General features: G+C 43.5%; 1 protein-coding gene across 32 annotated transcripts in view; it reads left to right on the top strand.

Annotated features, from left to right (window-relative positions):
• The window catches only part of LOC309856860 (centriole and centriolar satellite protein OFD1-like), a 52,545-nt gene extending 31,011 nt beyond the window's left edge, over positions 1–21,534 (top strand). For 15 of the 32 annotated variants that reach the window (XM_082718585.1, XM_082718563.1, XM_082718569.1 and 12 more), the window contains 11 exons: positions 966–1,057; positions 1,468–1,657; positions 3,095–3,225; positions 7,416–7,527; positions 9,160–9,765; positions 10,264–10,378; positions 13,979–14,079; positions 15,083–15,193; positions 17,869–18,026; positions 21,033–21,100; positions 21,394–21,534. In XM_082718585.1, the coding sequence (XP_082574711.1) occupies positions 966–1,057; positions 1,468–1,657; positions 3,095–3,225; positions 7,416–7,527; positions 9,160–9,765; positions 10,264–10,378; positions 13,979–14,079; positions 15,083–15,193; positions 17,869–18,026; positions 21,033–21,100; positions 21,394–21,436 (1,727 nt within the window). In that variant the 3' untranslated portion in view covers positions 21,437–21,534. Of the gene's footprint in view, positions 1–965; positions 1,058–1,467; positions 1,658–3,094; positions 3,226–7,415; positions 7,528–9,159; positions 9,766–10,263; positions 10,379–13,978; positions 14,080–15,082; positions 15,194–17,868; positions 18,082–20,346; positions 20,494–21,032; positions 21,101–21,393 lie in introns of those variants that run through there. The other 17 variants (XM_082718582.1, XM_082718571.1, XM_082718572.1 and 14 more) reach the window with 9 other exon arrangements.
• The last annotated feature ends 3,022 nt before the right edge of the window (positions 21,535–24,556 follow it).

Below are 24,556 nucleotides of genomic sequence, written 5' to 3' on the forward strand. Positions count from 1 at the left end.
CTTATTTTACTTACAGTGTATTTCTATGTTTTGTGATATTTTCACATGATCGATAACTTCTTTAACTCTTGGACACATTAGCCTGAAACTAGGAAAGTTGGATAATTTTTCAGTCTTTGAGATATTTTGCATTTTAATATATATCTAGGAACTTGTTGATGACAAGAAGTTAAACTTCTAGTGGTAATTTCAAATGGACTCTTGGGAGGACACCAGGGCTAGGTACTTGATACTGCCTAGCCAGGTCGCCCAGCATGGGCCTTGTCCTTCTCAGCTGCCTTGTGAAGGCAAATGCTTGTTTAGGTATCTGGACATTGTGTATTCAGCAAAGTGTTTTTTTTTGTTGTTGTTGTTGTTGTTTTTTAATTTTTTTTTTTTTTTTTTTAAGATTTTATTTATTTATTTGACAGGCAGAGAGAGAGGAGAGGCAGGCAGAGAGAGAGGAGGAAGCAGGCTCCCTGCTGAGCAGAGAGCCCGATGTGGGACTCGATCCCAGGACCCTGAGATCATGACCTGAGCCGAAGGCAGCGGCTTAATCCACTGAGCCACCCAGGCGCCCCAGCAAAGTGTTTTTTGATGAGATGTCTACATACACTTGTGTTAGATGAAGTAAAAATGATAGAATAGTAACTGTAGAATCACAATGGATAACTAAATCTCTGTCTCAAGGAAATTCAGACAGGGTGGCATAAGGGCCCTGTGCCCCAAGCAGGTGGTGGGGTATGTGTAGCAGGAGAGCATTTGCCACATATTTGACAGCTGCAACTAACATCCCATCACGTATTGCATAACAGGGATTATTTTGTGCTTGTCTGCTGACTTTTTTTTTTTTTTGGCCCTGACATTTGCTTATTTAGGTAATGAAATAGTGGTCATAGAGCTGATTTACGGGCCATAAATTGCTAAATGATTTTATATTCACTAAGAAAACATGATGATGTTAATTGGTTGGCTCTTTATTTCAGAAAAAGCTATATATTTGCAAGAGGAGCTCACAGCTATTAATTCAAAAAAGGAAGAACTTAATCGTTCAGTGAATCGTGTCAAAGAGCTTGAGGTAATTGTTAAGCCTGTTGTTTTGAAACAGACATTAAGATAATGTATGAAACTTCAATTTTAGTCATATGTAATTTATCTTCATTTATCCTCTTGGTGTGTTTGGACTGTTTATTCCGTGACTTTGTTGAGCCCTTAGTTGCATCCGGAAAATGGGGTAATGATCAGAAGCACTAGCTTTGCAGGACAGGGTTGTACACGGTAGCAGCTGGATAAACTTGCCCCTGGCCCAGAGCTAGGGCAAAAGATGACTTCTATTGCGGGAGCTGGGGTCTTATCGTGGAGAACCAGACTTCTGTCAAGGAGCCTTAATTCAGTTGTGATGCCCAGCTCTGGGTGGCTCACCAGCTTTCACGGAAGCAACCCTGTAAAGTCACCGTTCAAGCACTGGTTTTTCTGTTTCAATTGCAGCTTGAGTTAGAGTCTGTCCGAGCCCTGTCCTTGGCAATAACCAAGCAGAACCACCTGCTGAATGAAAAGGTGAAAGAGATGAGTGACTATTCGCTCCTGAAAGAAGGGAACCTAGAACTTCAGGCACAAAATAAATTACTTAAACAACAGCTGGAAGAGACTAGAAGTGAAAACATGCATCTCCTAAACCGTAGGTCTTTTTTTCTAATTGACATAGCTTTGTAATTGCTATTAGCTTGGTATTCTGAAAGCGCTTTGTACTGTCAGGGAAGCTTCAATTGGGAAGATTTTATAAAATTAAGATTCTCGAATCAGAGTTAGTTTTTGCTTGCTGCTGCATAGTTGTGGCACTAAGACACATGAGGGTCCCCAGCTCCCCTTGCCCACTGAACCCTCTGGACTGCTGGTGTCCGGCCAGTGGGGACACGATCAAGCGCTTGGAAGAAGGGAAGAGCGAGGTTGAGGTAATTGTGATTCCTTTTCCATCTCCTCCTTGTGGAGTAGCCCTGGGCTGGCCTTGGGCCTCAGCAAAGTGAGATCCTTAATGCTTCACCAGCACCCTGTGCCTGCTTGCTCTCTCCAGCTCCGGGAGTGCCTCCCTTCCCGACCCTCCAGGCCTGAGGACTGGTAACCACATGGCTGCAGTCGCAGCCCAGGAAACTATACTACCCTTTGTGGCCACCCTGTGTAAGTGTCTTGTGATGACCCGTACTGGGTATACCATCTGCTTGCTTTCTGGACCCTGAGTGCCGCTAACAGAGGCACAGGTTGGATTGGACCTAGGGCAATCCAATATGAACAGTGTGGAGGTTCCTCAGGAAATTAAAAATAGAGCTTTCCTATGACCCTGCAATTGTACTACTGGGTTTTTACCCAAAAGATACAGATGTTGTGAAAAGAAGGGCCATCTCTACCCCAATATTCATACCAGCAATGGCCACGGTTGCCAAACTGTGGAAAGAACCAAGATGCCTTTCAACGGATGAATGAATAAGGAAGATGTGGTCCATATACACTAAGGAGTGTATTATATTCATAATAGTGATACAATCAAGAGGAAAGTAAACTCCTCTACACACGTGGTTTTCCAAGTTGTGATGATGCCCATTGTTCAAAGTATCCCTTGATCCTCACCCTGCGACTTAATACTATCTGTCTCCTGTCCTGGAGTAGCTGCTGTGTGAGACGAGTAAAGAAGGAGCTAGAAAACTTGTTAGCGTGTCCTTTTTTTCTTTTTTTTTTTCATTTCTTTTCAGCATAACAGTATTCGTTGTTTTTGCACCACAACCAGTGTCCATGCAATCCGTGCCCTCCTAGGGGCCGTCACTGGCAGGTTTTGACAGAGCATTCTTTCTGTGCCTTTATGCATAGTTCATTTGAGGATTTGAAGGAGTTCTTGTACTGCGATTAAAACTCAGGAGTAGTAGAGTTTGCAGTTATGTGCATTCAATTCTTTTGTTCTGAAACTGGTGATTCAGGATTGCTCTTAGACCATTTAGTAAAACTGATGTTAATTGTGTGCATACAAAGAAAGGGCAAAACCATCTTAAAGCCTCTTTAGCTGCTTTTGTGAAGGGAAATGAGAAAACTTCAGGTTGGTGATCACCAAGCTTTTTTACCTTCATAGGTATAGCTCAGCCATCTCCCGAGCTGGTGGTTTTTCAGAAAGAACTAAAGAAAGCAGAAGACGCTATCGCATTTGAGCATAAGGAGTTTGAAAGCCACAAGCAGGCTTTGCAGAAACAGCTGCAGAGTGAAGTGAGTATTGCTCTGGGCTCATCTGGATGTCAGGGCGGTGCACTTTGTGGGTGTGTAAACTCAGTGTGGGTCACACAACATAAGTCAGATCTACTTTAACATGAGAAATTCCCCCCATATGCTAATCATTCTGCCAGTGTTTTTTCTCATCTGAGAAAATTCTTGAGTGATTGTGACATTATATTCATAATAGTGATACAATCAAGAGGAAAGTAAACTCCTCTACACACGTGGTTTTCCAAGTTGTGATGGTGCCCATTGTTCAAAGTATCCCTTGATCTTCACCCTGCGACTTAATATTTTCTGTCTCCCGTCCTGGAGTAGCTGCTGTGTGAGACGAGTAAAGAAGGAGCTAGAAAACTTGTTAGCGTGTCCTTTTTTCCTTTTTTTTTTTTTTTTTTTTTTTCATTTCTTTTCAGCGTAACAGTATTCGTTGTTTTTGCACCACAACCAGTGTTCATGCAATCCGTGCCCTCCTTAAAACCACCACCTGGTTCCCCCGACCTCCCACCTCCCGCCCCTTCATACCTCTCAGATTGTTTTTCAGAGTCCATAGTCTCTCATGGTTCACCTCCCCTTCCAATTTCCCCCAATTCCCTTCTCTCCATCTCCCCTTGTCCTCCATGCTATTTGTTATGCTCCACAAATAAGTGAAGCCATGTGATAATTGACTCTCTCTGCTTGACGTATTTCACTCAGCATAATCTCTTCCATTCCTGTCCTTGTTGCTACAAAAGTTGGGGATTCATCCTTTCTGATGGGGGCATAATACCCCTTAGTGTATATGAACCACATCTTCCTTATTCATTCGTCTGTTGAAGGGCATCTTGGTTCTTTCCACAGTTTGGCAACCGTGGCCATTGCTGGTATGAGTATTGGGGTAGAGATGGCTCTTCTTTTCACGACATCTGTATCTTTGGGGTAAATACCCAGGAGTGCAATGGCAGGGTCATAGGAAAGCTCTATTTTTAATTTCCTGAGGAATCTCCACACTGTTCTCCAAAGTGGCTGCACCAACTTGCATTCCCACCAACAGTGTAAGAGGGTTCCCCTTTCTCCACATCCCCTCCAACACACATTGTTTCCTGTCTTGCTAATTGGTGCCATTCTGACAGGTGTAAGGTGGTATCTCAATGTGGTTTTCATTTGAATCTCCCTGATGGCTTGTAATGATGAACATTTTTTCATGTGTCTGATAGCCATTTGTATGTCTTAACTGGAGAAGTGGTTTGTTCATATCTTCTGCCCATTTTTTGATATGATTATCTGTTTTGTGTGTGTTGAGTTTGAGGAGTTCTTTATAGATCCTGGATATCAACCTTTGGTCTGTACTGTCATTTGCAAATATCATCTCCCGTTCTGTGGGTTGCCTCTTTGTTCTGCTGCCTGTTTCCTTTGCTGTGCAGAAGCTTTTGATGTTGATGAAGTCCCAAAAGTTCATTTTCGCTTTTGTTTCCTTTGCCTTTGGAGACATATCCTGAAAGAAGTTGCTGTGTCTGATGTCAAAAGGTGACTGCCTGTGTTCTTCTCTAGGATTCTGATGGATTCCAGTCTCACCTTGAGGTCTTTTATCCATTTTGAGTTTATCTTTGTGTACGGTATAAGAGAATGGTCGAGTTTCATTCTTCTATGTATAGCTGTCCAGTTTTCCCAGCCCCATTTATTGAAGAGACTGTGCTTTTTCCACTACATATTTTTTCCTGCCTTTTCGAAGATTATTTGACCTTAGAGTTGAGGTCTGTTCCACTGGTCTATGTGTCTGTTTTTAAGCCAGTACCATGCTGTCTTGGTGATCACAGCTTTGTAGTAAAGCTTGAAATCAGGTAACATGATGCCACTAGTTTTATTTTTGTTTTTCAACATTTCCTTAGCGATTCAGGGTCTCTTCTGATTCCATACAAATTTTTGGATTATTTGCTCCAGCTCTTTGAAGAATACCGGTGGAATTTTGATCGAAATGGCATTAGAAGTACAGATTGATCTAGGCAGTATAGACATTTTAACAATGTTTATTCTTCGGATTCAAGAACATGGAGTGGTCTTCCATCTTTTTGTGTCTTCTTCAATTTCTTTCATAAGTGTTCTGTAGTTCCTCGAGTACAGATTCTTTACCTCTTTGGTTAGGTTTATTCCCATGTATTTTATGGTTCTTGGTGCTATAGTAAATGAATTCGATTCTCTAATTTCCCTACTGTATTTTCATTGTTAGTGTATAAGAAAGCCACTGATTTCTGTACATTGACTTTGTATCCTGCCACGTTTCAGAATTGCTGTATGAGTTCTAGTAGTTTGGGGGTGGAGTCTTTATAAAGAATCATGTCATCTGCGAAGAGAGAGAGTTTGACTTCTTCCTTGCCAATTTGGATACCTTTTATTTCTCTTTGTTGTCTGATTGCTGTTGCTAGATCTTCTAATACTATGTTGAACAAGAGTGGGCATCCTTGTCTTGTATAAGATGTATATACTGTCAGGACAGACCCAAATACTAGAAACACTGGCGGAAGAAAAAGATGGGAGAGTGGTAATAAATTCTCAGTGTGGGCGAGGAAGGTTATTTTGATTATTCCTGGATGTATCGTGATAACTTTGTTAAAGGACTCAATTTTCCTAAGATAAAGGGGGATTAAAAATTGGTTTACCTATTGGGTAGTATTGATTGGGGAAGGGGATTACCTTGTAGTTTAACTCTATATGAATATTGAAAAATAAACTAAAATTTAAAAAATCTTAAAAAATAGAAAAGCAAAAGAAAAACACAGGTATATATATCTAAAAGTTTGGGATAAAGGTTATTATGGAATTTGATGTACTGGACATCTCACTGTGATGGTCATTAGGTTAAAAAAATGATCTATATTAAAAAAAATGAACCAGAATAGTGGGGACAAATTAAAAATAAAAGTTGTATCTATGAAATAGTGGTGGTTGTTCTGTTGTTGTCTTTTTGTTTTCTTTTTTTTTTTTTTTCTTCTTCCTGGTTGGTTTTCTGGGGGAGGGGCCTGCTACGTGGGTTTTTAGGCCAAGTTCCCTGAGATAAGTCCTCCCGCCCCCCTCAAGGGGGTGGGCTCTGAGGAAACCGGTTTTTCAGGCTTTTGTTCTCTGGAGGTTTTTATGTTTGTTTCTTCTTCTTCTTCTTTTTTTTATTTTCCCCCCTCTTGCCTTGACAGCTTTTGTTGGTTTTTGGAGGTATAGAGGAAAGCAAACTGCACCCTGACCTCCCTCTCAGAGAGAAGCCTCTAGGTGCTGCATTCCCCTCTAGGTGCTGCGGAGCACATAGGTTCCCCCTAGGCTGCTGGCGTTTCTTGTCGTGGTCCCTGGGGACACAGGAACTCCTGCTTGTACCCAAAACCACAACAGCGGCGGCTGTCTGGGCAGCTCCTGACCGCCAGAGATGTTCCAAGCAGCGATAGCACACTGAGATTTTCCCGCTGGCCCAAGCTGAGAGTGCCTGAGCGCACCTCTCTAGGGAAGGTGTGGGGCGCATGCATCTCAGACTCTGATGGCACTGACTGCATGCGCTTGGAAAGTGCAAAAAGGCTATGTTTCTGCCATCTGGCGAGGCTTCCAGCCCCTCATGGGACCTCACGCATTCTCAGGCGTGCTGGCGGCTCAGGGACCAAGACCTGGTTTCTCCATCACACACTCTCTGGCTCAGCACCAGGGGTGGCTGTCCTGGGTCTGGGGACTTAAGCCCCTGTCCCTAACTGCCCCGATTCCCACAATTTCCCCCGCAATCCTTTGTTCTTTTTGGGTGCTTCCAACCAGACTCAGGGCACTCTCGTGTTGGAGTATTACTTTCCAATGGGTCACCTCTGGTGGCTCCCTCCTCCTTTTGTTTATCTTCCGATACCAGTCTGACATTCCCACTTGGCTTTACCTGCCCACTGGCATCTTTTGCCCCTGTAGAGGTCCAGACGTGTATAATTCTGATCTCAGGCTGATTTCATGGGTGGTCAGAGTTCTTCGGTAGGTAATCAGCTCACTTTAGGGTACAGGTTGATATGGCGCCTCCTCCTACTTCCCCGCCATCTTATCTCCTTGTTAGTGTGTTCTGTGGTTTCATGGTTATAAACCTGCTCAGAATTGGCAAAAAAGAGAAAGAGAATAATTTGGAGGAGAGAATTGGTCCTTTTGAAATAAGTTGTGATTTGTCTTATGTTCATTTCTTTTCCTTCCCTAAATCTATTCAGATCGAACATTCTGCACAGCTGAAGGCCCAGATGCTTGATTATGATGACTCGGTAAAGAGGCTAACTATACAGGTTGCCGATTTGAAATTGCAACTGAAGCAAACCCAGACAGGTCAAAGACATTTTTAACACGTGTGTGTGTGTGTTTATGTGTGTGTGTAAAGCTTCTGATGTTTGTAAAAATGTAATGATGATTACTCAGTGAATTTTTAGTAATTCTCATAGCAGGGGAAGAGTTATAGAAATATATGTCAGCTGAGAAGTAAAACTATTTCAGGACTAGCAACCAGGTCCTCCGCTATAGTGACCTGCTTTCACAGGTGCCCCATGACTCAGGAGAGGTGAGGTAGTGACACAGAGGTCCCCGGATTCATCCTGAATCTAGGTTTTCCTTTTTGTGACTTTTCCATCGTTTGACGTGTCCCCGGACAGATGTGTACTCACGCGCAAGAAGCGGGGTAGTCAGCACCACTGCAAGTGGAGTCGGGAAGTGCTCCTTGTTTTGGGTCCCCATTATGAAGTCCGTTCTCTGAACCTGGGCACACTCCCCTGAACTTCTTTGGGCCTCAGTGTCCTCACTGGGTAATTGGGCTAGGAGTGGCGCTGGGCTGTGTGGATGAAGATGAAGTGAGATGGATAGCAGTACGGGGCCTGGGACACACATGACACCAAGGGAATGGTTGTTGCTGTCATTTTCTTACTCCAATTTCACTGCTGTGCATGATGTCCGCCGCTTCCTACTTCATAACAGGGACACCGAAGTTTCGCACCTTGTTTCACTGCTTGCAGGCACAAAGCAGGTTCCTCCAAGCGTTCCCGGTGGGTGTGCTTTCTTGCTTCTTTGTTCTGAAACCCCCTCAATCCCATTCGCACTCTGTCCTGGTTAGGCCCTTTGTTCCCTTCTCACACAGGTTTTCCCTTTACTCATTTCTACTCTTGCGTGCTCTTCACTGTCTCTCCATAATTCTGTTTGCCACACTGTCTGCAGCTGGAATTCTGGTGACCTCACATCATGAAAAATACTTCAAGAAGGTAGAACTTTTTGAACCCCCCATGGCACATTGCAAGCCTCTGTCCCAGCGGTGTCCTCAAGGAGGCGTTGCAGGAGAGGTAGTGGTCCGGAGTGCCAGCTTTGCCCTGGGCAGTGCCAGCGGCTCTCTACCTTGCTTACCATGTGAGCCAGCCTCAGTAGTGTCTGCCTTCCATCTGTAAAATGGGAGCAGTGAACGTTATTGGCCCACAGCGTTGTCGAGACTACAGGTCTTCCTTCCCTTATCGGAAACTCAGGCCAGGGCTGTGGCTTGTGGATTTTACCATGGCCCTGGGGGTTCTACACAGCATCCTGTAGTGAAACACAGTAATTACTTCGTAATCAAAGGGATGAATATTCATGGTAGGTGGAATAAGTGAAGATTGTAAATGTGTTTATATTGGTTCAGGTCAAGCTTTTCAGCCAAATCAGTTGGGCCTTGCCACCAAGTAAGTTAGGAATATATTATCAGTTTCCAGGGCTTTTGAGATCTCATGATAGTAATAGATTGGGAAGTAATATGCATAATGAAACGTACATATATAACCTTTTCATAAATATTAATACTGTCAAGACTGCAGCTTTCAGAAACTAATGTGGAAGCTTGTCCTTAATACCACCTTCCGTTTTTGGAAAATCATGATCTTGATCTATTTTAACTCTCTTCTCTGCCTTTTCTCATCATTTCACATGCGGTCTTCTTGGAACCCATAGCTCTCGAAAATGAAGTGTACCACAGGCCCAAGCAGTTTCTCATCGAGCAGTCCGTCAGCAGACTATTGAGTGGCAAGACGGCAGTGCCTTGTGATGCAGATGTAGGCGGGGATTTCTTAAAAAATACTCTCGACCAGGAAAGGCCAATGATGGTTATACCAAGGATCATAAGTTATCCAAATGTAAGCACAGAGAGCAGTTCCCGCGATTCTGACCTTGAGTTTGTAGCCAATACCAAGGCCAGGATGAAAGAGCTAGAGCAAGAGACCGAACGTTTGGAGAAAGCTTTCCAAAATTATCATCGAAGAGTTAGTCAACTCCCTGCTAAAAGCCCGTTAGCAGCCAAGAGCCCAGCACCCCTGCACTTGCTAGGAACACTCCAGAGCATCGATTTGAGTTCATCTCAAAGACCCACTTGTGCCGAGGACAGAGTTGTCTCTGAGCAGCCTCTGGTGGGCACCCCCGAAGAGGACAAGAGCAGCACCTCGGAGGCGTGGGTTGGCAGCATGGCCTCGAGGCCACACAGGGACACTGCCTCCAGACGCCTCTCCTCCACTCCCATTCCCAAAGCAAAAAGGAACCTCGATGGTGAAATGTATCTGGAAGGTGAGCGGCTGCCAGGAGGGTTGCAGGAAGCTCTGGGTTTGTTCTGGTCCTTGGATGGCCTCTTACCCAAGTCCAGAGTGCAGCCTGCCTGAGATGGCAGGAAAGAGCAGGAGGCGAGACCAGGGTCGCCTGAGCCCCAACACTGCTGTCCTCTCTCTTGACCTGCCTTTCCTGGTTAACAGGGGCATTTCCTTTAAGGTGCGGGGTTGCTGTGCACAGTGGTGGGATAGTGTCCTTTTCTAGCAATTTCCTGGGCACGCAGACATGTGCAGAGCGACAGTGGCTTTCCCTTTACTGCTGGATAGTTGGGTACATTTTATTGTTCCTACTGCAGTTTCATGTAGGGGCTTGAATCGTTAGTTTGGTGAGATCACTTAGGCGTCATACACAGCTATTTACAAGGGTAGTAGAACTCATTGTCAGAGTAATAGAACTGTTTGGAGACCATGTTTCTGTCTTCTCCTTGCAATTCTTTAAGTCAAGCCTTCTGCCCCTTAGGTCTGGGCCGATCCCATGCGGCTGACCCCAGTCCTTGTCCCAGACAGCCTTCATCTGCTGAGTCCAGGCACAGGGCTGCCCTCCAGCCACTGCCCAGCCCTCCAGAGCAGGCCAGGTAATACCACCTTCTGCTGGACCTCAGCTCAGTCTGCTGAGCTGCTTGGGGTCTCACCCTGGACTCGCTGGGCTTTTCTTTGGTGGTTTAGAATCAGTAGTCAAGTTGTAAGATGATGTGTGATCTTTGAGAATGATCTAAATTACCTGGGTGAGGGGTGGGGATGAACATTCTTTTTAGTAAAGAAGTAATTTCTATTTGTTTGCTAAACTTGGCATGTAGGACCTACACTCTACTATCAGTAAACAGCTTTATACTTCAGAATAGACCCGGTTAATGGAGATAGAACAAATGGACCAAATCTGTGAAAACAAATTTAATTTAAACTTTAAACAATTTCACACATCACTAAAAAGTCATATAAAAATATTTTGGGGGGTGCCTGGGTGGCTCAGTGGGTTAAAGCCTCTGCTTTCGGCTCAGATCATGATCCCGGGATACTGGGATTGGGGTCCCCATTGGTCTCTCTGCTCTGCAGGGAGCCTGCTTCCTCCTCTCTCTATCTACCTGCCTCTCTGCCTTTCTTGTGATCCATGTCTGTCAAATAAAATGTTCCAAAAAAAATTTTTTTTGGCATTTAAATATAAACAAACAAGGTTCCAATCTCTTTTTGTACTTGAGCATAGTTGACAATGTTACATTCATTTCAGGTATAGAGCATAGTGAGGTGTCTCACTATGTTTCGCTCTGTTATGTTTTGCTCTGTTCCCCACAGTTGGAGCTTGGCCTATCACTGACAACACTGTTGCGCCCTTGAGTACATTCCCTGTGCTATGCCTTCTGTTCCCATAGCTTGTTCGTTTCATATGTAGAAACCTGTACCTCCCCCTCCCCTTCATCCATTTTGCTCATCCCCCTGACCCCTTCCCTCTGGCAACCATCACTTTGTTTTATATTTATAGGTCTGATTCTGCTTTGTTTATTCATTTGTTTATTTTTTGATTATTCATTTTCCTTATTCATTTTCCTTATTCATTTTTTAAAAGATCTTATTTATTCATTGTAGGAAGAGTGCACATGAGTGGGTGGGAGCAGAGGGAGAGAAACTCTCAGGCAGATTCTGCGCTGAGTGTGGAGCCCAACGCAGGGCTCTGTCTCACAACTGTGAGATCATGGCCTGAGCCAAAATCAAGAGTTGGGTGCTTAACCAACTGAGCCAGCCAATGGCCTCTGTTTTTTCATTTGTTTTTCAGACTCCACATGTAAGTGAAATTACATGGTATTTGTCTGTCTCGGTCTGATTTATGTCGCTTACCATAATACTCTTAGGTCTATCCGTGTGTGTTGTTGAAAGTGGCAAAAAAATCTCATTTTTTTATGGCTGAGTAATACTCCCATTAGGGATAGCTATGTATGTACCACATTTTCTTTACCATTCATCAGTTTTGGACACTTAGGTTGCTTCCATATCTTGGCTGTTTTAAATAATGGTGCTGTAACCATAAGGGTGCATGTATCTTTTGAGATTAGTGTGTTCATTTTCTTTACATAAATGCCCAGTAGTGAAATTACTAGATCATAATTGTGTTTCTGTTTTTAATTTTTTTTTAAAGATTTTATTTATTTACTTGACAGATCACAAGTAGGCAGAGAGGGAGAAGCAGGCTCCCCGCTGAGCAGAGAGCTTGATGCAGGCCTCGATCCCAGGACTCTGAGACCATGACCTGAGCCCAAGGCAGAGGCTTAACCCACTGAGCCACTCAGGCACCCTGTTTTTAATTTTTTGAGGAAAACTGTCATAACTGTCCACAGTGGCTGCACCAGTTTGCATTCCCACCAGCAGTGCACGAAGGTTCCTTAACATTATCACCAACACCATCTGCTGCTTGTCCTTCTGGTTATAGCCACTCTGACAGGTGTCAGGAGATACCTCATTGTGACTTTAATTCGCATTTCCCTGATGAGTGATGTTGAGCCTTTTTCCACGTGTTTGTTGGCTTTCTGTATGTCTTCTCTGGGAATATATTTATTCAGGTTCTCTGGCCATTTTTATCAGTTTATTTGTGTTACTGGTGTTGAGTTGTAAAAGTTCTTTACATGTTTTAGATATTAGCGTCTTATGGGATATATTATTTACAAAAATCTCCCATTCGGTAGATTGCCTTTTTGTTTTGTGATGCTTTCTGTTTGCTGTCCAAAAGGTGTTTATTTTGACATAGTCCCAATAGTTAAATTTTGTTTTGTTTCTTTGTCAGGAGACCTGTCTAGGAAAATGTTGCTAAGGCTAATGTCAGAGACATTACTACCTGTGCTGTCTTTTAGGATTTGAATGGGTTTAGGTCTCCCATTTAGGTCTTTAACCCCTTTGAGTTGATTTGTGTGTGTGGTGTAAGGAAGTGGTCTAGTTTCATTGTTTTGCATGTAGCTGTCCAGTTGTCCCAAGATCGTTGGGTTTGGAGAGACTGGCCTTTCCCCATTGTGTATTCTTACCTCCTTTGTTGTTAATTGACCATATTAGTGTGGGTTTCTTTCTGGGTTCTCTGTTCTGTTCTCATTGATCTATGTGTCTGGTTTTGTGCCAGTACCATACTGTTGTGATTATTACAGCTTTGTAGTATATCTTGAAATCTGGGCTTGTGCTACCTCCCGCTTTGCTTTTCCTCAAGATTGCTTTGGCTGTTCGATCCCATACACCTTTTAGTATTATTATTTGTTCTAGCACTGTGAAAAATGCCTTTGGTATTTTGATAGGGATTGCACTGAATTTGTCAATTGCTTTGGGTAGCAGGGACATTTTAATTTAAGAATTGTTCCAATTCACCATCTGCAGATGGTGACAGTTTGGTTCTTTCTTTCCAATATAGATGCCTTGTATTTCTTGTCCTATGGCGGTGGCTAGTACTTTCAGTACCGTGTTGAATAAAATAATAAGAGTAGACAGCTTGTCTTGTTCCTGATCATATAAGGTTCCAGTAGATCATTGAAATAAATTCCAGGCAGTGAGTTTTGGGGTGCGATTGGTGAAGCAGGAGGCAGTGGATGTGTTGAGGAGCTCAGCAGTGGGTTGCCCAGTCTGGGATTTGAGTCATACAGAGAACCCCTGTTTGTGCCTGGTCCCCATAGCTGGAGACACTGGCTCCTTAGTTCCGGCCTCCAATTTGGGCTTCTGCGTATTGACTCCGTTACACTGTGCAGAGTTGAACACTGCCACGTGTGCCTGTTATGATCCTAATGTCTGTAATAGTGTTTTATATCATTCTTTGTTGTAATAAAGCCAGGAAGAAAGCTGAGTTAGGGCCCTTTGATGCGCATGGGCTTGCAGTATAACCTCTTCAGCTGACATGTGCTGAGGGTATGCAGAATCCGGGTTTCTCAAAAATGCTTTCTGGTTCTTGAGAAAGTTAACTCGTCATAGGAGCACTGTGGTAATGGTGGTAGTGCCTGTCTCGCGGCTTGTGGTGGCCGTCACCAAGCCAGCAGCTTAGAGGGACGCCTGGTGCATGGAAGGTGACCCCAGCAGCCTAGCTATTATTCTCCGAGAACCCAGGAACAACTGCTTTCTGAAAGCATTTTGAATCCCAAAGGGTTTTCATCGCCCTGTGCTCTTGGATTTTACATTCCTACAACTTGACGCTCTTGACTTTTATTCTTCCAATCTAGTCTTTGTCAAAGACAAATGGAGCTTCAGAACAAAAGTGAATTTTCAAATCCGGCCAGGCTACCTCTTAAGGACAATGAGGAATTTGAATCATCTTTCGAATGTAAGTTCAAATACGAGTACTGGTTTTTATAAGCTCAAAATGGTGAAAGCTTAGTTTTGGTGAAACATACTCATTCTCATGAAGAGCAGTGCAGTTACAGATTGTGACATTTTTATTTTGTGATAAAACCACAAATACAGATATATTGCCTCATCTTTACATCATGAAGATTTTCAGGAGTGTGTTTTTAGTTCCATTTATCAAGCATTTCAGGGTAGCTCACAATGTTAGAGTTGGAGCTGAGCCTATAAGTGAATCCTTAACTCAGTTTACCAAGTTTGGGATTGCCTCAGAGTTCAAATAAGTGATTTTTAAGGATTCTTTTTTCCCTTCTATGGAACATGAGTATGCCATTACTTTATTGGTCCCAATGACTGCCTAAGATTTAGAAAGCCCTTTTTTTAAATTCAAGAATGGAGGTAAAATAATATAAGCTTGAGTGTCTGGAATTGGTATCCTGGCTGTGGCCATGCCCCAGAGCCCAGCGCGGAAGGGTAAGTGGGACAGAGCCGTAGCACGGCTCATGCCCGCGGTTCTTTCCAGCTTGGCAGTCTTCGTATTTCTGCATAACCTGCCATTTTCCTTCATGGGCCTCATGGCCGGTGTGCAAGTATCAGATTTTGAACATTTAAATTATAAAGCTTAATAATCTTTTCAAAGTCCTTGTGACTAAGTTTGTTAAATCACTGATTTCAAGTAGAATTCAAGTGATTTATTCGCAAGCCAGGTGAATTTTTTCCATTGGTAGATTTTCCTATTGGGGAACCAGTGAGATTTTATAAAGGAATCTAATTCTTGAAAGCAGAACAACACTGGAGGAGAGAGTACCATGGTCAGGCGACTCTGATGCAGAGTTCTAGAGTTCTCTAGGCAAAGAGCTGGCCCTGTTGCTTGGGCCAAAACTCAAGTGGTTCACCGTGAGTTCTTCCTACACTGTGCTACGCTCCCTTCTCCTGCCCTAGCTGTGGAGGACTCACGAGACACTTGTTTGAACCTTGTGTAGATGCAGGGAGCGCAGCGAGGCAGTTTGAAGTGGATGGCATCCATCCTGCCAACGACATGCCTCACGGGAGTGCTGCCACGGCTGCCAGACCTGTGGCCTGTCACTACCCGAGTAAGTTTTCCTCTATTTTAACGAACAAAGTAGATTAACGAATTAGTAGTGCTGAATCTTACTGCGTTTTCTCTTCTTGCATGCCTTAAGAAAGTAGGACAAGCAAACCTTGATATATTTCAGTCTGCAGAAAAGCTGCTGAGGTTGCAGGGAAACTGACCATGAGATTTGTCTTGCTGGACCCACCCTGTCTTTCCTCTTGCCTCATCCAGCTGACCCACTCCCTTCCCAGCATGGAGGAAAGGTGTAATGGGGAGCTTGGGGCTTTGCTTCCAGGGCTCAGCCAACTGCCAGGTCCTTTTCTCCTTGGACCCAAGTGTTGAAGCTTCAGAGTTGAAAGGAAATGCCTCAAGTAAAACTGGCTAGTGGTCCTTTCCAAACATGGGGAGAACATTTTCCCTAAAATCTCTGCAAAGCCTATTACAGCCAGTTTCTTGGTTTGAGACAGGACTGGGAATGTGAGCAGTCGCTGACGGAGGCTTGATACATGGAAAGAGTTGATTTTTGCCAATTCCAGAGTCAAATGATACTAGAGATTCATTCAGCCTTTTCTCTCTGGGCACTTTCCTCATGGCTGAGCACACAGCAGTGTACCAGCCCAGGCCCCTGCTTCCTGGAGCTTCTAGTAGATAGTGATAGGGACCATGGCACCTGAGAGCAGGTCTGATGGGCAGGCATTTGGCCAAGAGCTGAGTGAGTAGGGAAGAAAAATGCAGTAGTATAAGGGAAAGCAACTGAGCAGACAGGTGTTTTGTTTCTGACAAACAACATAGATGATAGTAAATGGCTTTTTAAATGACTGTTAAGTAATGTGGTTATGTTGCAGTCATTGATAAAGTCTCTTACATTGTTGTTTAACTTTTCTATCTGGGGTGCACAGGGAGATGCAAAGGCCCCAGGCTCAATACCTTTGTGCCAGTGCGAATGCTTCTTTTCTTTGTTCTTAAGGTCCAGGGTGGTTTCATTGTGCCTGGGCAGCTACAAAGTGCACCTCACAGGGAAGAAGGAGCTCTTTTCATCTGTTTAAATTAGCTCACAAATAGCATTCTCATTCTGGGGTTGCTGCTCCCTGTGAGAGTCTGGCACATCAGGGAGTAACCCTCCTTCCCCCAGCAGGCAGGAGGCTGTGCCGCTGCTTAGGGAAGTGGTTGGAGCCTCCTCCACTCTTAGAATTTCATGACCAGGATTAAGAGAGTATTGTTGCTCCTCTCTTATTAGGAAAACTAACTTTTTGGTAGTGACTTAGGACAGGGCATGGCTGTGAGGTTAGAAGTCCCATGGTGAACCTGTGCACTTATCGTTGCTTAGCATTGCTGGGGAAGGTTGAGGTTAAAGGTCAGGGCTGGAGGAGGTCAGCACAGCCACCCGTGGACTTGAGGTTGAATTCAGCATGTGAGGCTTGGGAGCCTGTGTTGCAACTGAGGGAACAAACAATGAAAAAAGGGCTCTTAGCCGGAAGGAATACAAGTAGAGAAGATTGATGCCTGTGGGTTGTGACAAGGCAGTTACAAAGTATGTGTGAATATGGTACTGGAGGAGCCAGGTGTGACTTTAGGAGTAAGGAGGACCTCACACAGGAGGTGGCTTTTAAGTGGTGGCTTGCGTAGCAGGTAAGGTTGTGGGGGAGGGAGGGAGCACCTCAGGTTAAGGAGGCCGTGAAAGCAAGGGTGTGGCGGGAGGCCAGAGCGGCTGTGCTCAGTGAACAGTGGGCGTGCGGCTCCGTGGATGGCAGGTCCGAACGAGAAGGTTACGGTGATAGAGGAAGTCTGGAAAGAAGAAGGCAGATTGTCAGCTTGAACTGCTATGGGTTTGGACTCCCCCAGAGCAGAGAGTGTGCGGAGCAGACCCAGGAAGTGACCCGCGCTCACAGTGGTGAAGGTGGGTTGCAAGCAAGAGAGACCAGTGTCATGGAGAGCTCTAACTAGGTAGTAGCAGCGCCCCGCAGTGCAGCAGGAGGAAGGGCCTGTGAGCCCTGCTGGCCAAGTGGACATAGCACGGAAAAAGCATGATGAAGGAGGCATGCTCTGTGATCAAGTGTGGTTACAGAACCCTCCTCAGGAAGGAAGCCAGGGTTGTGGGATCTCCAAGTGTTGATGACAGGAAGCCTGTTAGAAGCCAGGACGTGAGGAAACAGAGAGGTCGGGCCTAAAGAAGAAGGTGTGGGAAGGGTTGGGGATCAGCCTGCAGGAGGTGGCAGCGAACTGGTTCTGGCCAGGGCGTGGTAGAGTGTGGTGGCAGCATCCTCTCTGGGGCAGGAGAGATGGGATGCCTGCACTGGAGTGAGGGGAAGAGCTGGGAAAGTGCTGTGTAAGTGAAGAGGGGCTAACGGCTAACTCTGAGTCCTATAGCTGGGGGTAAGCTCCTAACCAGAGGCACGGCTTGCCTTGGGAAATGTGGAAGTGAGCAAAGAGCATAAGAAGCTGCGATGGGGGTGGGGGGATGTGGGAGGCAGTTAGAGTCCTCATCTGAAGGGTGACGGGTCTTCATCTTAGCAAAGTAAAAGGCAGGTGCGGGGCTAGGAGTGGGTTTGGGGCTTAAGATGGAGCAGGCCAGGAGTCCATGAGAAACCATGTAGAGTCTTCCTGAGCTTTGGCAAGGGCCCCTGCAAAGCAGTCGTGCGTATAGTTGAAAAATCTGATGCCAGAAACTACGTACCCTTTTTTCTGTCCTGTTAGGCGTGGATCAGAAACAAATGGGAGAACAGAAGGGAGAAGAAAAAATGTGGGAAGAGCACATGAGAGAACGCAGGCAGAGAGAAGAGAGAAGGCAGAGTGAGCGGCAAGAAGCTTTAGAAAAGGAACGAAGAGAACTAGAGAAACTGGATCAAGAGCGGGTAATGCTAAGTGCACACAAATTCTCTATGCTGCTTTTCCTCTGGTGGGCCTCCTGTAAGTACTTTGCTCCCAGGGACATGAGCCCTTATTGTGTCCTGAAGTCATATGAGTGGCAGGTTGTTTAGTTTGGGATTTCTTTAATCATACATTATTACAGTGTTACTGACTATGTTCCCTACGCAGTGCTTCAGATTGCTGTGATTACACTTTTTATGACTGGAAGTTTGTACCTCTTAATCCCCTTTATCTATTCCCCCCCCCCCACCTCCTCCCTGGCAACCACCAGTTTGTTGTCTGTATTTGAGTTTGGGTATTTTGGGTTTGTTGTTTCTTTGTTCATTTGTTTTGTTCTCTAGATTCCACACATAAGTGAAATTACTTTGTGTGGAATGTGTCTGACTTATTTCACTCAGCGTAATAGTCTCTGGGTCTGTCGTGTTGTCACAGATGGCAAGACCCCATCCTTTTCCTTTCTGTGGCTGAGCACTGGTTCATCGTGTGAACAGCCCCTCTCTACCCACTCCCCACATGCGCGGACACTCGGGCTGCTTCCCTCTCTTGGCCGTTGTGCCTAATGCTGCAGTGGACATTGGGGTGCATGTATCATTTCAGATTATTGTTTTCATTTTCTTTGGGTAAATATCCAGTAGTGGAATTACTGGATCATAGGGTAATTCTGGTTTTAATATTTTGAGGAACTTCCATACTGTTTCATACTGTGCAGCAGCTGCACCCATTTGCATGCCCACCAGCAGGGCACCACAAGGGTTCCTCTTTTCTCCTCACCCTCACCCTTACAAGAGTAACCCTGTCGATTGTTTCTTTGGCTATAGCTGTTCTGACAGGTGAGGTGAGAGCTCACTGTGGTTTGCATTTGCATTTCCTGATGATGAGTGATGCTGGGCATCTCTTCATGTGTCAGTTGGCCATCTGGATGTCGTCTTTGGAGAAACATCTGTTCAGGCCCTCTGCCCATTTTTAATTGGATTGTTTGAGTTTTTTGGTGCTGTGTAAGTTTTTTATATATTTGGGGTATTAACCCTCATTGCATATGTCATTTGCAAATATCTTCTCCTATTCAGTTTGTTTTTTTTAGTTCTGTTGATGGTTTTCTTCACTAGGCTAAAGCTTTTATTCATGGTGTAGTCCCACTAGGTTTTTGTTTGTTTGGTTTTTGTTGTTGTTGTTGTTTTGGGGTTTTTTTTTTCTTTGCTTTTGTTGCCCTTGCTTCAGAAGACGTATCTAGAAAAATGTTGCTAAGGCCAATGTCAGAGAAGTTACTGATCTTGCTCTGTTGTAGGATTTGTGTGGTTTCAGGTTGCACATTTAGGTTTTTCATCCATTTTGAGCTTATTTTTGTTTAAGAAAGTGGCCCAGTTTTCCCAGCATCACTTACTGAAGACACTGTCTTTTTCCTGTTATATGTTCTTACCTCCTTTGTTGTAGTCAGTCGACCATACAAGCATGGGTTTACTTTTCGGCTCACTGTTCCCAGTAATCTGTGTGTCTGTTTTTGTGCCTGTACCATACTGTTTGGATTACGATAGCTTTGGTAGTATATCTTGAAATCTAGCATTGTGATACCACCAGCTTTCTTCTTTTTCAAAATTGCTTTGGCTATTTGGGTCTTTTGAGGTTCCATACAAATTTTAGTTATTACTAAGTATAGTATTAAAAGCCTGCAGTTTTCTTTGCTTAAGAACACTGAGAAAGCGTGTGTATAACATAGAGCTGAGGAGTTCAGCAGCAATGGGGAGCTTTTGCAAGCTTACTTGCGTGCATTCTCATCTGGTCCTGGAAACAAGTTGTAAAGAGGGTGGGCTTGGCTTTGCTCTAGGTCTTCCCTTTTTAAATGGCTTTTAAAGAAGACATTTAACGTCAGCTAGCTGGAACAAGGGTAACCCTGTGGAAGAGACTGCTGGTCAGCAGTGGCTTTCGAGGGCATCCATGCTTTCCTTTATCTGGTTCTCTTCTGACCACCTCAGTCCTGCTTCTGGTCCCAGGCACATGGGTTACTCTGGCCACTTCACTTCACATACCTTGCTGAGTCTTACCAGAATTTATCTTCTGTGGATATTCCTTGGACTCCTGGTTCATCTGGCCAAAAGCACAGGACAGTTGAGGCAAATTAATGCCTTCCTTCAGTGAGATGACCTGTTTGTCCCCCTTTGATAGCAATGACTTCAACTAAAAAAACAGTTCTTTGTCATACACATTGTACTTAAAGGACCAAGATTATATCACTGTGCCTTTTTAAACACTTAGAGGTTGTTTTAATGTGTTTGTGTATTTCCTTTGTTGGCACGTGTAATTCCACAGAGGATGATTGAGAAGTCCTTGAAGATTGAAATGGAAAAAGAAATCAGTGTTGAAGAAATGAAAGGCCATTCTGTTTGTGGTGAAAATCCTTTGGAGAAATACATGAAAATTATTCAGCAGGCTCAAGACCAGGAGACGGCAGAAAAGGTGCTGATGCTGTGGACCGGCCTTCTTTGGTGGGGGCTGCCAAGATGCTTTAGTTTGTTCCAAAACTGTAGGACCCAGATCTGCCTACTCCATTGGAGCCAAAAAGGTGGAAGCATAGAAAATCCACAGTTCAGATAGAGCCCTGAGTCTTTTTGATACATGAGACTCTTGACAAAATTTCCTCGCTTTGCTTGGATGAAGATTGAAGAGGTTTTGATTTGTCATATTATAAAAGTTTAGGATATCTATCATTTTAAGAACAAGAAAGAACATAATGAAGGTCTGTTCGTGAACAATGGATGCCTGAGGACTGTCCGAAGCCCTGGTGTTTTACTTCTGTCTCACCGTGGGTGTTGAGAATGGGCACCAGATAGTTTTTTTTTTTTTTTTTGATGTGCTTGCTGAATTTCATGTTTAAAAGTCACCCCTTTCTTAGACTTTTGAATTGCATCTATTTCTCAGATTAGTCCTGAGAGAAACCAGAGTGTTGAATAAGATTGATAGATAATTTCAGAATTCTTTTTCCCTCTTTTTGTCAGCGGTCAAAGAAAGTTGGCAGAGAAGCCTCAGAAGTGGACTTGCTGCCATCTAGTGACAAAGATGAAAGGTATGGTTTCCTCAGTGCGGTGTTCCTACACAAAGCATTACGTTGCCAGTGTGTTGGCCAAGGGAAATGTTCAGATATTTGAGTCTCTCTGTGTGAAATTAGTGAAATTCAAAATTAAGGACTTCAAAAAGACAAATCTGTTTTATTTTTTAATTTGTGAAATTGCTTCTGAGAGAAATTTTAAACAAGGGCGGAAACCCCACAGAGAAAGAATGCAAATATTATAAAGATCCCTGAATAAACTTAACAAGAATTTAATAAATTAAAATTGTTTTTATCTTTCCCTAATTTAGTTTCATGGGCTTTTCTCGCGAAGAAACAGATGACTTTTGGTAACCATGTTTGCTGTCCAGGATCTTACCCATATAACTAAAGGCCTATGAATTCTTTGTAACAAGACAAAATTTTCAATAAAAATTTTATCTGTAATCCAATACAATTCTGTTTTTCATAATTTTATTTGGTTTCATGGTATATAAACGAGAAATTATCTAGTCAAGTAACACCTCTTTAGAATTTTTCCTTTTCAGGCTTTGCATGACCCTAGAATGGTTTTTTTTTTTCCTCCCCATTTTTGTCATAGGTTATATTTATTTGAAAACCTCTTAGTTAAGTTCCAGGCCTATATTTTGGAAGTTTCAGCTGTGTTCCTTTGCTCTTCAGAGTTGGGCTACTCACTGTCAAATAGGAGTCTCATTTTCCCTGTCGCTTTCCATCTGATCTGTCCCTGAAAATAAGGACATGGGTTTTTCCATCCCAGGTATTAGAAATAATAAAGTATCACCTGTGGTCTTTACTTCTCACATCTTTTTCTTGAGAATGAACACAACCCCTTCTTAGATGATGATAAAAAGTAACATTTACTGAGCACTTTTGGTGTACCAGGTACAATTTTAAACCTTTATATGTATTAACTCACTTAATTCTTATATTATCCATATGAAGCATGTGTATTCTGACCGCCCACAATTTACAGATGAAGAAACACAAGGTACAAGGAGTTTGGTAGCTCAATCTGGTAGCAGAGCCAGGATGGATACACACCTCCCTCTTGTGCACATGTTCTCTCACAAATAAATACAATCTTAGAAAAAAATTCAGTTCCTTTGCCCATTTTTTTAAATTGGATTGTGTTTTGCTGTTAAGTCATATGAGTTCTTTCTGTATTCTGGATATTAACCCTTTATCAGATACATAGTTTGCAAATACTTTCTTCCATTTGGACAGGTTGCTTTTTCACTTTGTTGATGGTGCCTTTTGTTGTACAGAAGATTTTTAATTTGATGTTTCGTTTTGTTTTGTCTTGTTTTGAAGAATTTGAGAAGAACTGGAATTGATTCTTTAGGAAGCCTTTGGTAGGATTCACCAGTGAACCCATCTGGTCCGGGCTTTTTTTTGGGGGGAGAGTTTTGATTACTGATTTGATCTCCTTATTACTAATTGGCCTCTTCAGATTTTCTTTTGTGTGTGTGTGTGCGTGTGTGTGTAGAGATTTTATTCATCTGAGAGAGAGCATGAGCTGCCGGGGGCACGGCGGGGGCGGTGGGGCAAAGCGAGAGGCAGACTCCCTGCTGAGCAGGGAGCTAGACCTGGGACTCTTTCCCAGGACCCCAGGATCATGACCTGAGCTGAAGGCAGTGGCTTAACCCACTGAGCCACCCAGGCGCCCAGAGCACGCTTCTTTGTTTTTTTATTTTTTTTTCGTAAATATTTTATTTATTTATTTGACAGAGATCACAAGTAGGCAGAGAGGCAGGCAGAGAGAGAGGGGGAAGCAGGCTCCCTGTAGAGCAGAGAGCCTAATGATGGGCTCCATCCCAGGACTCTGAGATCATGACCTGAGCCAAAGGCAGAGGCTTAATCCACTGAGCCACCCAGGCGCTCTCTTTCTTGTTTCTTAGTGTAGGTATTTATTGCTGTCAACTTTTTTAGAAGAGTGTTAGTGAGGGTGCCTCATAAGGGTTGGTATGTTAGATTTCCCTTTTCATTCGTCTCAGATTTTTTATTTCTCTTTCTTTAACCCATTTGTTGATCAAGAACATGTTGTTTATGGGGCGCCTGGGTGGCTCAGTGGGTTAAGCTGATGCCTTCGGCTCAGGTCATGATCCCAGCGTCCTGGGATCGAGCCCCGAGTCGGTCTCTCTGCTCGGCGGGGAGACTGCTTCCTCTCTCTCTCTGCCTGCCTCTCTGCCTGCTTGTCATCTCTCTCTGTCAAATAAATAAATAAAATCTTTAAAAAAAAAAAAGAACATGTTGTTTAATTTCTATATATTTGTGTATTTTCCAGATTTACTGTTATAATTGATTTCTAATTTTATACCATTGTGGTTGATACGATTTCAGTCTTCTTAAATTTCTTGACTTATTTTGTGGCCTAACCATAAACATCCTAAATTTCATTCAAAGCAGCCCCTCCCAACTTTATCCATTTTTCTCTATAAGAAGTAATGTTTCTCTCTGTTGTTCCACAGACTCTGCCTATGGTTTGCTTGCGTGTTCTGAATTGCCATTCCTCTGCTATTCCTGAGGAAACTCATTTTACTGGTAGCATAACTTGCTATTTTATTTTTAAAGTTCATGTTACTTGTGGTGCTCAGAAGTGGGATCTGAAGGAGATGAACGCCTGCGGAAGTAACAAGCCTCAGAACCGTATGCAGTACCCACTGGAGCCCTCTGTGCTCTCTGCTTCCCTGACTTGTCTTTTTTTCTTTCCATTGGGTAAATCTCCCATATTCAAGCTCCCTCCCTTGGTTGAGCTGTCTGACTTTATTTGGCATCTGGTTTGGTTTTTATGAAGGCACCCCCCACTCCAACCTGGTGAGCAGTCTTTGGTTTCCGTTAGCCCTCTTTTGATTTGCTGCACCTTCTTGGAAATTGACCCGTACTGTTCCAAATGGGGAAATACATGATTCCTGGTGTTTCAGAGCAGCTCTTCAAAAACAGGGTCCTTTGAAGGTAAGACACTTTAGAGACTCTAAAGGCAAGATGGGCTTGCCCTAGTTCTTGGACCAGGCTCTTGGCCTTTGTGGAAAAATAAGCCGACTTTTGGATAATTTGGAATTGTAGTGGCCATTCTTAGAAACTTTGACTTAGATAAATCCACTAAGGGGCACCCTTACAAAGAGAGATCCCAGCCCTCTCAGAGACAATGGAGTGCATTCTTTGGTAAGCAGAAGCTTTTGAAAAACAAAATAATTTTTAAAAACATCTCTAAGAAGGATTCTTAACAGCATGCAAATAGAAGGCAAAGCAAACATAGGCCATTTAGGTCACCTTTCCTGATCTGTCTGCCAGAAACCTAGCTTGGATGCAGCTATTCTTTGAGTTTTGTACTTGAGACATAATTAAGGTTAACAGTTTTTTATTTATTTATTTATTTATTAAGATTTTTATTTATTTGACAGAGTACAAGCAGGGAGAGCAAGAAAGAGAGAATCAGACTCCCCACTGAGCGGG

The sequence above is a fragment of the Mustela nivalis genome, assembly GCF_964662115.1.
Source record: "Mustela nivalis genome assembly, chromosome: Y".
Taxonomy (NCBI): domain Eukaryota; kingdom Metazoa; phylum Chordata; class Mammalia; order Carnivora; family Mustelidae; genus Mustela; species Mustela nivalis.